A 16,299-nucleotide genomic window follows, 5' to 3' on the forward strand; every position below is an offset into this window, starting at 1 on the left:
AGTGCTGGGCTGCCTTTAATCACTGGGAAAGGCAATTCAGAGATCAGAGCATGCCCTGAAAATTCATCAGATTCCTTCCCAAACCCTGCAGCCCAAAGCCACGTTTGGTGGGATTTGTGCTGGGAGAGGCACAAAGGGACAGCTCTGAGCTGGGCTCACCCTCCAGAAACACCTCAGGTTCTGCTTCCAAGCATGGAGGGCTTGGAGGTTCTGAGCAAGTGTTTAATTCAGGCAGAACTGGAGAGATTTCAGTGCTAAAATATTAAATATTTTAGTGTTTTCCTCATGTAGAAACCTCCAGCTTTTCTCAGGGAGAAAATCTGGACTTTGGTAGTCTTTAGTAGCTGGAATAAGACTTCAGTAGCTGGAATAAATTTCCTGAATGGAAAATCATCAGGAATCTTTGCTGGTTGTGTTGCCTGTTCAGAAATGGATTTTTCTTTGTTTTTATTTCCCCCTCTCACCAGGTATTGGAGGCACAAAGAAGACATCAGAAGGAAAAGTCTGGTATTATCCCCACCTCTCCAACCCCTTACACCTACAACAAGGTGAGCTGGGAAACATCTTCAAAAATCTTCCCCACCCCTCTGGTGCTTCTGATAGAGCAAATAATGAAATGCACATTTAGTGCAAACTTAATTAATGATTCTCTAATGAAGGGGGGGTAAATACACAAATATGAACAAGATTTTGGAGAGTGGAAGGACTCAGCTGGAGTGAGGCCATGAGGGAAGTTCTCTCAGCTCTGTTCAAAGGGAATCTCTTTCCTGCTGCCAGAGTTTCTGGATGTGCACAGCATTCCTTGTTCATTAGCTGTGCCAGGAACTGCTCTCTACCTGGATCTTCTGGAAAACAACCAAGAATTTATTGTGGAGCTGCTGGAATCTTGGCAAAATCATGGCAGGAAATGTCCTGAAAGGTCATACAATCTTTTTTTGGGCATTCCAAAACGTTTTCCTCCTTATTATCATCACTGTCTCCTGCTGGCTGAGCAGTGCTTGAACCACTGAGTGTCAATTTTAATTCAGGTTTTTTGGTTTGTGATCCCAGTGTAAGGATCTGTCCTGATTGCAGTTTTAGGGATGGTTGTTTATTTGATATGCAGTGTTAGCATTTAGTAGCCTCACAGAGCAAATTAAATCAATTATTAATTACTTTGCATCACAAATCTGCCTCTCTCCATCCTGCAGAGCCAGGTTGGTGATTGTAGCAGACAATTCTGATTCTCAGCTCCTTAGAATGTGCCAGTAGTGTTTGCATATGGATTGTCCATTTGGGATTTCCAAGGTGGGAGGGATTTTCTGTCCATGTTCCATGTGAGGAATTGCTCTGGGTGACAGAGCTGCTGAGGGAAGGGCCTTGTCCCCAGGTGTGATTGTGCAAGAGCAGCAGCTGGCACTGACCCAGAATGGGCACTGAGAGCTCCCAGGGGCTCTGTCCTTCCATGGCTGTCTGTCCTTCCATGGCAGTCTGTCCTTCCATGGCAGTCTGTCCTGTCCATGGCAGTCTGTCCTGTCCATGGCAGTCTGTCCTTCCATGGCAGTCTGTCCTTCCATGGCAGTCTGTCCTTCCATGGCAGTCTGTCCTTCCATGGCTGTCTGTCCTGTCCATGGCAGTCTGTCCTGTCCATGGCAGTCTGTCCTGTCCATGGCAGTCTGTCCTTCCATGGCAGTCTGTCCTTCCATGGCAGTCTGTCCTTCCATGGCTGTCTGTCCTTCCATGGCAGTCTGTCCTTCCGTGGCAGTCTGTCCTGTCCATGGCAGTCTGTCCTTCCATGGCTGTCTGTCCTGTCCCTGGCTGCCCCCACACACAGCTCTCATTCCATTTCCCTGCTGTTCCTTGCTTGGATTGTTGTTGGATTTTCAGCCTCCCATTGTAAACAAATGGGTTCTTTTATGGGATTGGGGGTGGGATTCAGGATTGGGGATGGGATTCAGGATTGGGGGTGGGATTCAGGATTGGGATTCAGGATTGGGGATGGGATTCAGGATTGGGATGGGATTCAGGATTGGGGTAGGATTCAGGATTGGGGATGGGATTCAGGATTGGGAGTGGGATTCAGGATTGGGGAATGGATTCAGGATTGGGAGTGGGATTCAGGATTGGGGATAGGATTCAGGATTGGGGATGGGATTCAGGATTGGGGTAGGATTCAGGATTGGGGATGGGATTCAGGATTGGGGATGGGATTCAGGATTGGGGATGGGATTCAGGATTGGGGTAGGATTCAGGATTGGGGATGGGATTCAGGATTGGGGGTGGGATTCAGGATTGGGAGTGGGATTCAGGATTGGGGGTGGGATTCAGGATTGGGGATTGGATTCAGGATTGGGATTCAGGATTGGGGATGGGATTCAGGATTGGGGATGGGATTCAGGATTGGGATTCAGGATTGGGGATGGGATTCAGGATTGGGGATGGGATTCAGGATTGGGGTAGGATTCAGGATTGGGAGTGGGATTCAGGATTGGGGATGGGATTCAGGATTGGGGATGGGATTCAGGATTGGGAGTGGGATTCAGGATTGGGATTCAGGATTGGGATTCAGGATTGGGGGTGGGATTCAGGATTGGGGATGGGATTCAGGATTGGGGATGGGATTCAGGATTGGGGATGGGATTCAGGATTGGGGGTGGGATTCAGGATTGGGGATGGGATTCAGGATTGGGATTCAGGATTGGGGTAGGATTCAGGATTGGGGATGGGATTCAGGACTGGGGTAGGTATCCTGAGAGATGGAATAAACCTCTGACACCTCTGCAGCTCTGGCTGTTCCCAGACAATTCCCAAGTACCTGGGAATTGTTCAGCTTGGAGCTGCCTTGTCCCAGCAGCCACATTTATCCACAAAGCAATAACTGTGGTGGTCACAGGGCTCCCAGGAAGAGGGAAAAGAGGATCTGACTCCATGTTTCAGAAGGCTGATTTATTATTTTATGATATATATTATATTAAAACTATACTAAAAGAATAGAAGAAAGGATTTCATCAAAAGGCAAAGAAAGGGATGATAATAAAATCTTGTGACTCTCAGAGAGTCTGAGCCAGCTGAGCTGTGATTGGCCATTAATTAGTAACATCCACATGAGCCAATCCCAGATGCACCTGTTGCATTCCACAGCAGCAGATAATCAATGTTTGCATTTCATTCCTGAGGCCTCTCAGCTTGTCAGAGAAAAAAATCCTAAGAAAAGGAATTTTCATAAAATCCTTTCTGTGACAATAAACCTCTGACACCTCTGCAGCCCTGGCTGTTCCCAGACAATTCCCAAGTACCTGGGAATTGTTCAGCTTGGAGCTGCCTTGTCCCAGCAGCCACGTTTATCACAAAGGTGGATCTGAGCTGGTTCTGTTCCCTTTGGGAATCACACAGAACTGTTTTTGCTTGCAGAGCTGTGACCTGTGGTCCCTGGGGGTGATTATCTACGTGATGCTGTGTGGGTACCCCCCCTTCTACTCCAAGCACCACAGCCGGACGATTCCCAAGGACATGAGGAAAAAGATCATGACAGGAAGCTTCGAGTTCCCAGAGGAGGAGTGGAGCCAGATCTCAGAAATGGCAAAAGACATTGTCAGAAAGTGAGTCCTTGAGGAAACTCTGCTGTTGCTGTGTGCTTTGTTAAGGAATTGGAGTGGTTCCATGTTAAGGAAGTGGAAAAGCTCCTGGAAGTGCCTTGGTTGTCTGCAGCTCATCCAGCTGACAAATTCTCTGTTATATTCAGCATAAACCAAGTCTGGGAATTTTTAATTTATTTTTTTTTTCCTGTCCAAGTGTTTAATGTTGATGTCTCTTTTGTTGGGGTGAATTGTGAATTGAGTCTTCAAGGGGAGTGGGAGCACTGAAGGGTTTCAGGATAACACAGATTTCCTGGGATAACATTTGAATTCCTGTGAAAATCAAGTGCCTTCAATGGGATGTGGTAAATGTGTCCCCTAAAGCCCTGTGCACATCACACAGAGCCTGAAAAGAGTCAGGCAGGAGGATGGAGAGGGAGATGAAGATGTGCCATGAGGTGCCAGCCTCAGATAAGGTTTTGCATGGATGTTTTATTCCAATGCTAATGGAGCCTGTTTGCCATGCAGGGCACATCCCTCAGCTGGGAGTGTTTCAAAGGCTGGGTCTGTTTGGGAGCAGGAACGTGGCACTGATTGGGGCTTGACCTCACTTATTTTTGAAAAAGTGTCAGGGATTACTGCCTTTGCAGCAGCAGAGAACAAAAGCAATATAAATAAGGAAAAAAATAAATTGGGGAAGTAATTTAGAAGTGTCACTGGCTCCTGAGAGGTACTGTAAATTCTCCAAGGATTCACATTGTTTCAGAGCTGTGCAGGAGAACCCCCAACCTTTCATTAAATTAACTTTCCTTTATACAAGGTCAGCTCTATTCTCACACAGAAACTCCACAGGAAAAAGGTTTCATTGTCTTTTAAAATTCCCATGAAAGTCAATTCTGAGGATGTTGTCCCATGGATCCAGGCTGATTTCTGACCTCAGGCTTGATGAGGGTTTGATAATGGGTTAGGATTTGGGAAATGCATGGAAAAGGAATGCACGTGGCTGCTATCAAAAATGAGATGAACCTGCTTGGCAGCAAGTGGGATTTCTGCTCTCCCCCATGGTGCTGCTGACATTTTGTACAAGTTATTTCCACTTTCTTGGTACATTAAACAATTGTGCTCTGCAGCCAAGAAGCTGATGTGGAGTTGTCTGAGGAAGTGTGACAGGCTCATGGAGTCATTCCCATTCCCATTCAGACTTTGGGATGACTTGTCAGCACTCTGTGGGAATTCCTGCTTTTTTTATTTAGTTGTGCTCGTCATGAGAACACAAATTTATCTGCAAATCCTCTTTCCAGGCTAGAAAAAAAAAGGATTTCATGGAGTTTTCAGCTGCTTTTTATTTTGAGGGGCTGGAACCAAAGTGTTCATGACTTGAGGACTTTTCAGGGCATGGTGGGAGCAGTGGATGCTGCAGAGTTTCCATTGGGATGAGTGTAACCTGTTCTGGGGAGAGCATTTCCAGGGAGTGCCAGCCTGGATCATTTCCAGCTCCTCTGGAGGTGATTTCCCCCCTGGGAGCAGCAGCTGTGGAATTCAGGGGTACCCCAGGAATGCCTTTAGCACCCTCCTTTGCCCTGGGTGAGCTATAACAGAATTAAACCACAGCAAGCTCAGGGAGCTGGGACAGATTTGGAGATTTTGCCCCAAAATGAGGCAGTTTGAGCTCTTGGCAAAGCTGATTTTTTTTTTTTTTTAGCCTTGAAAATGCATTTAAATGCATTTAAATCACCAAACTCCTTCTTAAGGATTTGTTCTTTCCTCCCCAGGCTGCTGAAGGTGAAGCCTGAGGAACGTCTGACCATTGAGGGGGTGTTGGAGCATCCCTGGCTCAATTCCACGGAGGCCCTGGACAACATCCTGCCCTCTGCCCAGCTGATGATGGACAAGGTCTGAGCAGCAGTGACTTGGTCAGGAGAGCTCTGGGATGGCTGAAGGGCTTTTGTTGATGTGGGGTTATGCAGAGAAGGAGCTTCTCTTCTGCTTATGGAGAGGCTGAGATCATAGGGAGAAAATGGAAATGGAAATGGGAATAAAATGGGAAATTTGGGCTTGAAGGAGATGCTCCCAGATTGGTGTAATGAGCAGCCATGTGCTGATGGGGGAAAGCAGAGCCTGAGGGATCTTCCACAGCTCTTTGCTCTTTTGGCCATGTTTTATGAGCTCATACAGCAATGACCTCACTAATTAAACAAACAGTCCTTGTTTCCTTTCATTTCTGCTCCAAGAGGATTTCAGTCAATCTTGTGAACACAAGAAGGAGATGATCCTTTGTCCTGTTTCCCCCAGGGATATTTTGTCACTGATTTTAGATGTAACCATACCTTGCTTCATGCAAACCTGATTTTTCTTACCCACCTCCAAATTTTGGTGCCTCTTTTTTTTTTGCCCATGGCAAACACTGTCCATTGCCTTTGCAGGCCATGGTGGCAGGGATCCAGCAGGCTCATGCAGAACAACTTGCAAACATGAGAATCCAAGACCTCAAAGTGAGCCTGAAGCCCCTTCACTCCGTGAACAACCCGATCCTGCGCAAGCGGAAACTCCTGGGGTAACTCCAGAGCTGGGCTTGCAAGGACAACCTGGAGCCAGCTGGGATGGCTGGGAGATGCCTTTGGGGGTGGCACAGGCTCAGCTGTGGTGCTTTAACACAATCCTGGTGTTGCTCAGACAAGCAGCAGTGGCACAGTGTGGTGTTTCTGCCAAGATGTGCCAGGGAGGGCAGGAGGGAGCTTGGGCGCTGTTCCTGCATTGAACAGATTCCTGTTGGGATGATGGGTCACGTGTAAGATGAGGCAAACTGGGAGAAAAAATATCTTAAAATTCTTTCTCATCCTGACATTTCTTTACTGAAGAAGTCAGGTAAACTTTCTGTCTCTCTCTTTGTTCGAGTTACCCTCAAAAATAGATTCATATAGGATCACCCTTATTTCAAATAACTTACAGGAATATTCTTTTTTCTCCAAATTAAAAATTATCAAGAATTATAATTAATGCTGAACCTGCCTCCCAGTTTCCCAGAGAGGGAATGAGCTGTGTTAGACTGCAGCAGTTACACAACAAGTAATGAGCTTGAGCTCGTTAAATTCTAATTATTCCCCCCTTGTTTTTGTGCAGCACCAAGCCAAAGGATGGCGTTTACATCCATGACCCTGAGAATGGAAGCAATGATTCCAACGTGGCTCTGGAGAAGCTCAGAGATGTGATTGCTCAGTGCATTCTACCACAGGCTGGTAAAGGTTGCCACTTTTAAGAACCTTTTATTCCTAAATGTGCAAGACCCCCACTTTGGGGGGAAGAAAAGTCCTGGGCAGCCTCTGAGCTGGGATTTGGGTTCATGTGGAGTTTTAGTGACATGCAGAGCTGTTAAAAGAACTTTTAAACAGCAATATTTGGTTTAAAGGCCATTTCCTGCTTTGTGTGGGGTCAGCAGGAATGACTGCCCAGTTTGAATCCAAACCTCCTGTGTCCCTCTGTTGTCCCAACCAGGAGAGAATGAAGATGAGAAGTTGAATGAAGTGATGCAGGAGGCCTGGAAATACAACAGGGAGTGCAAATTGCTGCGGGACACCCTGCAGAGCTTCAGCTGGAACGGTGAGAATTGCTGCTCTCCCCAGGGAGTGTGGAACAGGGGGAAGCACAGACCTCTGTTATGGAAATAACCCCAGATTTATTGGATTTGGGCTGATTTAGGGTTTGACACTGTTTTATCCCTTCTGCCAGAACTGATGTTCCCAAAATGGGGGTGAAAATGTTGCTTTGAAATTTCTATTTGAGGGTCAGGGTTGAGTTTTCTGAAGCACCAGGAATGTAACAGCACAAACAGATCATGATAGAAAAGGGGATTTTAAAATTGTCTGAGGGCAGGAATAGATGGGATATGTGGAAAAACCCTTCCCTGGGAGGGTGGGGAGCCCTGGACAGGCTGCCCAGAGCAGCTGTGGCTGCCCCATCCCTGCAAGTGTCCAAGGAGGGGTTGGACAGGGCTTGGAGCAGCCTGGGGTAGTGCAAGGTGCCCAGATGACCTTTAGGGTCCTTTCCAACCATTCCAGGATTCTCTGATCCTTTCAGGAACCTGTTGAGCTGCTTTCCATCCAGCTGTTTATTCCCCTTTCTGCTGGAGGCTGCTCCTCCTGTCAGCTCAGTTTGGGTGGGAAGCAGAACAAAGCCAGGACAGGCACCTTGGGATGCTCAGGAGCAGCTGCTGATGGATGGGAGGGACAGGAACATCAGCCACCTTCCCAAGGGCTGATCTGCTTCCTGCTCTGTTCTGTTTGCCTGGCTCTCATTCAGATCTTTAATTCTCCATTTTTCCATGGTCTGTGAGTGCTTTTGCTGCTGTTGCCCTGAGTCTGTGTGAAGCATTGTTTGGGATAGTGGAAGGTGCCCAGATGACCTTTAGGGTCCTTTCCAACCATTCCAGGATTCTCTGATCCTTTCAGGAGCCTGTTGAGCTGCTTTCCATCCAGCTGTTTATTCCCCTTTCTGCTGGAGGCTGCTCCTCCTGTCAGCTCAGTTTGGGTGGGTAACTAAAGAAACCAGGACAGGCACCTTGGGATGCTCAGGAGCAGCTGCTGATGGATGGGAGGGACAGGAACATCAGCCACCTTCCCAAGGGCTGATCTGCTTCCTGCTCTGTTCTGTTTGCTTGGCTCTCACTGAGATCTTTAATTGCTCCATTTTTCCATGGTCTGTGAGTGCTTTTGGATCCTGTGCTGAGTCTGTGTGGAGCATTGTTTCACACAGAAACTTGGAGCAACCTGGGGTAGTGCAAGGTGTCCCTGCCCAGATGACCTTTAGGGTCCTTCCCAACCATTCCAGGATTCTCTGATCCTTTCAGGAACCTGTTGAGCTGCTTTCCATCCAGCTGTTTATTCCCTCTTTGTGCTGGAGGCTGCTCCTCCTGTCAGCTCAGTTTGGGTGGGAAACTAAAGAAACCAGGACAGGCACCTTGGGATGCTCAGGTGGCCCCCAGGAGCAGCTGCTGATGGATGGGAGGGACAGGAACATCAGCCACCTTCCCAAGGGCTGATCTGCTTCCTGCTCTGTTCTGTTTGCTTGCTCTCATTCAGATCTTTAATTGCTCCATTTTTCCATGGTCTCCTAATTCCTTTTGCATCCTGTGCTGCTGTTGCCCTGAGTCTGTGTGAAGCATTGTTTGGGGTAGTGGAAGGTGCCCAGATGACCTTCAGGGTCCTTTCCAACCATTCCAGGATTCTCTGATCCTTTCAGGAACCTGTTGAGCTGCTTTCCATCCAGCTGTTTATTCCCTCTTTGTGCTGGAGGCTGCTCCTCCTGTCAGCTCAGTTTGGGTGGGAAGTTCAGGTGCTGATGGATGGGAGGGACAGGAACATCAGCCACCTTCCCAAGGGCTGATCTGCTTCCTCCTCTGCTCTGTTTATCTTTAATTTATCTTTAATTATCTTTAATTCTCCATTTTTCCATGGTCTCTAATTCCTTTTGGATCCTGTGCTGCTGTTGCCCTAAGTCTGTGTTTAATTCCATTGGGATTGCTTAATTAATTAAACAATTCCATTGTTTAATTCCAGCTGGGATTGCTTTCCTCCTTGTGCCCAGCTCCAGCTGATTCCCTGGTTTTGTTTTTTTCCCCTTCCAGGCAGAGGATTCACAGACAAAGTGGATCGACTAAAACTGGCAGAAATTGTCAAACAAGTGATCGAAGAGCAGACAAATTCCCACGACTCTCAATAGCTGGAGCTTCTTAATCTTATTTTTTTTACCATTTAAGATTTATTCTTTAACTGTAAAAAGTATTTTTATGTAAATTAATAAATCATAATTATTTCATTAAATTTCCATACTGCTTGAAAAATGCTGTATAGTTGTAGATACAAAGAAAAAAAAAATCATTGGTACTGTAATATTTTTTTAAAACTCAGTTCCTCGAGGTATATATGATCACTTATGTACTGTTAATCATGAGCCCCACAAATGGGGTGGATTTTATTGTTAAAAACCATTTTTTTTTCTTAATAACCAGTTGCAGAAGCTGCCTTTCACCTGCCACATCCAGCCCCTGCAGTGACTGTGTGAGAAGGAGAGCCACAGTTTCTCAAGCTCCTGCTCAGTGAGTACTTGAAGCAAGTGCTGTGAAATGCAAATTCCCAGCTCCCCTTGGCACCTAAATTCCAGGTCTTTAGGTAGAGAAAAATCAATTAAATGCCCTTCAGTTTGGCTTGGTGCCTGGCCCATGTGCTTGCTGAAGTTTTCAGTTCTGAGCAGTGACTCTCTTGTTTTGTCACCTTCCCCATCTCCCTCGGACCTTCTTTAAGGCTTAACCTCCTTTCTTTCTTTCTCCTCATCTTCCTCAGAGCTTTTTTAAGGCTGAATCAGCCATTCAGCACAAAACTCTTCTTTTTCTCACCTTGTCCAAGAGCAGAACAGAAGAATGTTCAAGTCCTTATGCACAAATTCTTTTAATTTCCATGGTGGGATCTTCTATGGACCGAGACCAGCCTGGGCTTTGTTTGTTTGGGATATTCCCATTCTTTCCTTCCTAGAAGATCCAAGCTTGGGTTTTGAGTTGTCCTTTTGTTTGGCAGAGCTCCCAGTGCTCTGGGGAACCCCTGGGATTTCTCTGGAGCTCAAATTCTCATCTCTGATGCCTTCAAGCTCCTTTTTGGGGGAGCCACAACTGCAGGGCTGCTCCCTGCTCCCCAGGGCAGGTTCTTTCTCTAGTCTGGAACATTGGCTCCAAAAGCTGCTTTTTTAAAATCCTGATGAAACAAACCAATGGCAAGAATCTGTACATAGTTCTAGTTTTCTACCTTTTCTGCTTCTCTTTCTTTCAAAGATCGGGCGGAGGCTTTTTATAGAGCTATTTTGGTACCAAATGCGTGCAGACAGCGGCTGGGTTTGGTCTGCAGACTGAAGTGCCAACCCAGGGCCCTCAGTGACCACTCCTGAACGTTGTTGTCTCTCACAGCTCATCCATTTTTGGGTTTACATTGACCAACCTGAGCCATCAATCTCCCAGTTCTCTCCTACAAAAGTCCAGCCTTGTTGTTTGTTTTTTGTTTTTTTTTTTTTTGTCTCTTTTCTATACCAAAATTTCCTTGCGGCTTTAGTGCAGTGTCTGACTCTTTCTATACAATTTTTCTAAACAGTGACTTGTTTTTTCTACATGAAGGAGATGTTTTGTTTCCTGTTCTCTGTCAGCTTTCCTTAATCCTGTGGGCAGTTTTTTCCAATGCAGGGTAAGAACAGTCCCTGCTTATCCGTGCTCTGATGGAACCTCTGACATTACCTGGAATATTTGTGCACTGACCTCTTGATGAAAACTGAAGAGAATTAGCAAAAATTGAGAGTTTTTGTCACTTTTTTTTGGCTGTACCATCAAGCCCTGTTATGTGCATTTCTGTCCTTGCTCAAATTCTAGGTCATGTCTTGAAATGATTTCATTTTGAACTTGAAATCCGTGGGTTTTTTTCTGAGGAATTGAAACTTTCAAGTGTGGCAGATAGAGATGGAAACAAGGAAATCACCTTTGTTTGAATGGCAGAGCAAAAAAAAATCCCCTCCAAAAGCACTTTGTGACTCTGCCCTCCCAGCAGGAACATCCTCAGGCAGATTTTGGGAGTCAGGATTTGTTGGAAGTGCAGCCAGAGAGGAAGGTGGGATCTGAGGTGTGTTAGAGGATTCCTCCTGTTCTTCATCCCTCAAGTGCTGCTGATCCTGAGGGGGGAACATTTGTACAAATTTCCAAGGGCTTTTGCCACAAGGAACTGCTTTTGATGGATTTAATCTCCATTTTCTTGTCTGTGATAAATAATAACAGCCTGATTTGAAGCAGAGGGAGGAGGGACAGATTAAGAAAACAAAATTTGAAGATTCAAGGTCAAATGGTTTTGTTTCTATGAGAAAGTTGATTTTTTTTTTTACTCTTGGAAAAGTTCTGTTTTACATTTCAAAGTTCAATAACTTTAATGGATTCATTTATGTGTTTGAAAGTAGCATTTGACTTTCTCCTTCCTGGGTTTAGTTGATTTTTCAGTTGAAGCAAGTGCAAGACACCTTGTCTTGATTCTCTGAGGCTTGACTTGGTAATAAATCTACTGATCCTTTGTAGCAGACTGTGAATATTGTAAATATCTCGAGCTGGAAGTGTGGGATCAAAGAAGAATTTCTTTGTACAAACACTAAAAATATGTGGGAAAGCTCTGGAGGTTGTTGGGTTTTGGTTTTTTTTTTTTAGAATTTTATTTAAGTGAAGAAAAATGTCTGAAATCATTTGACCTTTTCAAAATTTTCTGTATAACTGGCTTCTCCTGTGATTTGATTATTTGAAGCTTTTCTATAAATGTTAAAATTAGGAGAACCTGATTAGTGAAAGAGATTTTGATTGGAAATAGCAACATGTCAAACTTTTGCTGTCATTACTTCTGGATTTTCTTTTGGAAACTCGAGTCTGTGCCCATGTTTAACTCCTGTGTGTTAAAATGTTCTCATTTTCCTCTCAGTGTTCCCTGTTAGTTCCTTTTGGATCAGTATTACATTGTAAATATTACCCATCCTGTATATAAATGATTTTACTAAACTCAAAAGTTCCTGCCTGGTTTTTTATTTGGTTCCCAAATCCCTGCAGAGAGAAGAAGGAAGGAGCAGGAGGGAAGAGCAGCAGGATTCTGCTTTTCCCTGGAAGTTTCCAGAAGGTTTGGATGCACTTTGGGGTGTGGTTAATGGTGCTGGGTTCATTTTTGGATTTTATGATCTTAGAGGGCTTTTCCAGCCTTAGAGATTCCATGATTATCCCACCTCCCTGATCCATGGGAACAAACACTTGAATGAGGATTTGAGGGGGGAAATCCTGGGCTCTGCTTGGCACCATAACCCAAAATTGCCTTTTTTTTAGCCCAGCTTTGCATCAGATGGCAACAGCACCTGCCCAGTGCTCCCAGTTAACCCCTGGGGGCTGGACTGGGCACTGAGGGAAGGGAGGGATGAGTCCTTCTGTCTTTGGGACACTGGGAATAGGAGCCAGATCCCTGAGGTGGGACTGGGGGACACTGGGTGCTCAGAAATGGATCTGCTGTGCTGCTGCTGGCCCTGAGCTGCTCCAGGGACAGGCAGTGCTTCCCTCCCCTGTCTCTTTTTAAGGAAAGAGCCTCAGGGTGGCACCTGGGCCCTTCCTGCCTCTGGAAATGTTTTTGTTACCCTGGAGGTGACAGGAACCAGACACAGCCAGGAGCATTGCCTTAGAGATTCCATGATTCCATGATTATCCCACCTCCCTGATCCATGGGAACAAACACTTGAATGAGGATTTGAGGGGGGAAATCCTGGGCTCTGCTTGGCACCATAACCCAAAATTGCCTTTTTTTTTTAGCCCAGCTTTGCATCAGATGGCAGCAGCACCTGCCCAGTGCTCCCAGTTAACCCCTGGGCACCCAGGGAAGGGAGGGATGAGTCCTTCTGTCTTGGGGACACTTGAGGTGGGAGCCCTGCTGGGACTGGGGGACACTGGGTGCTCAGAAATGGATCTGCTGTGCTGCTGCTGGCCCTGAGCTGCTCCAGGGACAGGCAGTGCTTCCCTCCTCTGTCTGTTTTTAAGGAAAGAGCCTCAGGGTGGCACCTGGGCCATGTTTTTGTTACCCTGGAGGTGACAGGAACCAGACACAGCCAGGAGCATTGCAGGACACGAGCTGGGCTCAGGCTCCTTCCTTGTGAGAGAATTTCCCCCTGCTTGGTGCCTGGGGGGAGTTCAGAGTGGGCTGGGGGCTGAGTGACCCTCAGAGCCTCCAGCCTGGCAAAGGGACTGAGGGGACAATTTATTCCCTGGGAGCACTTGGAGCAGCCAAGCCAGCAAGAAAACTCCCCTCAAACAAACCCTGAGTGATTTGTGCATTCTGAGGAGCCCTGGGACTGGGTCAGCACCCACTGCCAGCCCTGATGCTCCGTTAGCAATCCAATCATTGCTCCTGGGTAATCTTCCATCACTCTGGAAGCTTTAATCCCCTTTTACACAAATTGCACTGGCTGCACAAACGGGGTCAGGCCCAGGAGGCTCTCAGGGGTGAGGCTGGGTTTGTTTCATTGTGCCAGGGCACAAATCCCACCCTGCCTGTGGAATATCTGCCTTTGAAGTGGGGCTGGGGAAACACAGAGTCACCCATATCCAAACTTTGGGACTAGAGGAGGATTTGAAGGACCAGGGGGAAGAAGATGAAAACTGAAAACTTTGTTTTATCCTTTAGAACAGCAAAATTGAATTGTTGCACTCAGTCTCACTCTGTAGGAGAAAATAAGTCATTGACCAAACCCTTGTGTGACTTACCCAGAGTTTACACAGTTGTGTAAGTTAATTACACAAAGCTGGAGTATTTCCTCTTCTTGTCTAACCTGCTATGAGAAAAATTTGGGTTGGACCCAAAAAGTGAAGCTGTTGGAAAATAAAGAGTGTAAAGGTAAAGAGTTGTTTTTAACACAGCTGAAGACCTGGTTTATTTCCTACAGAATGGTGGGACCTCAGTAAATAATTCTTGTGAACATCTGGAAATGCAAAAAGAGACTCAGACAAAGTCCTGCTCACCTGGTTCATGAGATGCTCCACAGGGTCGAAGCAGCTGATTTTGGGGAGTTATTGTGGCTGGGCAGGACTTGGCAGGGAGAAGGAAAGGGAAATGTGCAGAAATTCCAGGCAGATTCTGTCCTTTGCAATTCTTCACTCCCTGCAATTGCTTCTTAGGGTGGTGCAAATTCTCACAGAGCGAATTAAAAGGCAGAGATTGAAAAATACTCATTAGGCTTTTTTGTTAATTTGTAAAGGAGAAATAAAACAAAGTAAAAAAAAAACTCCTTAGGAGCTCCAACCTCCATGGAGCTGCACCAGGTCTCTGAGCCTTTACATGGGGTTTGCTGCATTTCTAGGGATATTCCCAGGAGGAGAAAGTCTGGACTAAAGATTTACCAGGCAGGAAGAATCCATTAAATAAATAACTATGTCCGCTGAGCGCCTGGGGACAGCTCCATCCAACATCCACGGCCCTGCAGAACGAGGGGCTGGGAAGGAGGAGCTGGGAGGACTCTGCCTCTGTCCGGGCAGCATCAGAGCAGGGTGGAGGAGGAGCCCGCAGGGTCGGGCGGGCCCGAGGGGGCTGTGCTGGAGTAGAATTTCTTCTGCGAGCGCAGCAGCGGGGTCTGCGTGTCCACATCGCGGCGGGAGCCGCGCTTCAGCGACAGGAAGGCGTGCTGGGTCCAGCCATACACCAGGCAGTTCAGCAGCCCCTGGGAGGCTGCGGTGAGAGCCTGGGAGAGAGAGAGAGCACAGGGGAATGAGGGATTCCAGAGCTGGGATCCATGGAAAACCTCCCCCTCCCTGCAGGATTTTATCGGCCCTGTGCTGGAGAATTTATCTTCCCATTTATTTTAATAAATGTTCAATGAATATCTAATTAAATATAAATATACAATATAGAATATTTATGCTTATAATATAAAATTATTATGTTTATAAATACTATTATATACTTATATAAATATATAACTTATATAACTATAACTATATAATACTTATATAGATAACTAAACTATAGTTTTAGTTATTATACTATATTAGATTAATTGAATAAAATCAACTTCTGCATCAGGCACAAGAAGGAGCAGACAAGTGTTATTAAGAATCACATCCCCTCCCACAGATTTTATCTTCCCTGTGTGAGAATATTTCATTATTTTAATAAATGTTCAATGAATATCTAATAAATATGAAATGCTATACAAATATAGAATATGTTTTATGTTGTTTATATTAAATAAATATAATATATTAATATAGATAACTACTAACTATATGTTATTATAGTTATATATACTATATTAGATATAATTGAATAAAATGTCTAACTTCTGCATCAGGCACAAGAAGGAGCAGGACAAGTGTTATTAAGGAATCACATCCCCCTCCCAGCAGGATTTTATCCTCCCTGTGATAGAGAATTTATCTTCCCATTTATTTTAATAAATGTTCAATGAATATCTAATTAAATAGAAATGCTATACAAATATAGAATATGTTTTATGTATGTTTATATATTAAATAAACATATTATATATGTTTATATAATATCTATATAATAACTTATATAGTAACTTGTATAATAACATATCTATATAATAACTTATATAGATAACTATAACTATAGTATTATAGTTATATATACTATATTCGATATAATTGAATAAAATGTCTAACTTCTGCATCAGGCACAAGAAGGAGCAGGACAAGTGTTATTAAGGAATCACATCCCCCTCCCAGCAGGATTTTATCCTCCATGTGCTGGAGAATTTATCTTCTCATTTATTTTAATAAATGTTCAATGAATATCTAATTAAATATAAATGCTATACAAATAGAGAATATGTTTTATGTGTGTTTATATATTAAATAAATATAATAAAGTATATAGATAACTATAACTATAGTGTTATATATATATATATACTATATTAGATATAATTGAATAAAATGTCTAACTTCTGCATCAGGCACAAGAAGGAGCTGGACAAGTGTTATTAAGGAATCACATCCCCCTCCCAGCAGGATTTTATCTTCCCTATGATAGAGAAATTGTGCTGTTATTTTAATAAATGTTCAATGAATATCTAATTAAATATAAATGCTATACAAATATAGAATATGTTTTATGTATGTTTATATATTAAATAAATATAATATTTTATATAGATAACTATAACTATAGTATTATAGTTATAGATATATAGT

The 16,299-nt window shown here is 44.5% G+C and overlaps 2 protein-coding genes across 4 annotated transcripts in view; one reads left to right on the forward strand and one right to left on the reverse strand.

Annotated features, from left to right (window-relative positions):
* MAPKAPK5 (MAPK activated protein kinase 5) overlaps positions 1-12,111 on the forward strand; it is a 25,964-nt gene extending 13,853 nt beyond the window's left edge. The window contains exons 8-14 of one of the 2 annotated variants that reach the window (XM_064726676.1): positions 468-548; positions 3,391-3,578; positions 5,327-5,447; positions 5,978-6,108; positions 6,675-6,796; positions 7,047-7,151; positions 9,175-12,111. In XM_064726676.1, coding sequence (XP_064582746.1) covers positions 468-548; positions 3,391-3,578; positions 5,327-5,447; positions 5,978-6,108; positions 6,675-6,796; positions 7,047-7,151; positions 9,175-9,269 — 843 coding nt within the window. In that variant the 3' untranslated portion in view covers positions 9,270-12,111. The remainder of the gene's footprint in view (positions 1-467; positions 549-3,390; positions 3,579-5,326; positions 5,448-5,977; positions 6,109-6,674; positions 6,797-7,046; positions 7,152-9,174) is intronic. The other variant, XM_064726677.1, reaches the window with a different exon arrangement.
* Positions 5,271-16,299, reverse strand: part of TMEM116 (transmembrane protein 116) — a 24,731-nt gene continuing 13,702 nt past the window's right edge. Inside the window, exons 11-12 of one of the 2 annotated variants that reach the window (XR_010442116.1) lie at positions 14,107-14,822; positions 5,271-6,320 (exon numbers count right to left, since the gene is read on the reverse strand). Coding sequence is in view for 1 of the 2 variants with exons in the window: in XM_064726675.1 (XP_064582745.1) it covers positions 14,622-14,822 (201 nt within the window). In the remaining variant the exon portion in view is untranslated. Of the gene's footprint in view, positions 6,321-12,834; positions 14,823-16,299 lie in introns of those variants that run through there. The other variant, XM_064726675.1, reaches the window with a different exon arrangement.

The sequence above is a fragment of the Zonotrichia leucophrys genome, chromosome 15, assembly GCF_028769735.1.
Source record: "Zonotrichia leucophrys gambelii isolate GWCS_2022_RI chromosome 15, RI_Zleu_2.0, whole genome shotgun sequence".
Lineage (NCBI taxonomy): Eukaryota > Metazoa > Chordata > Aves > Passeriformes > Passerellidae > Zonotrichia > Zonotrichia leucophrys.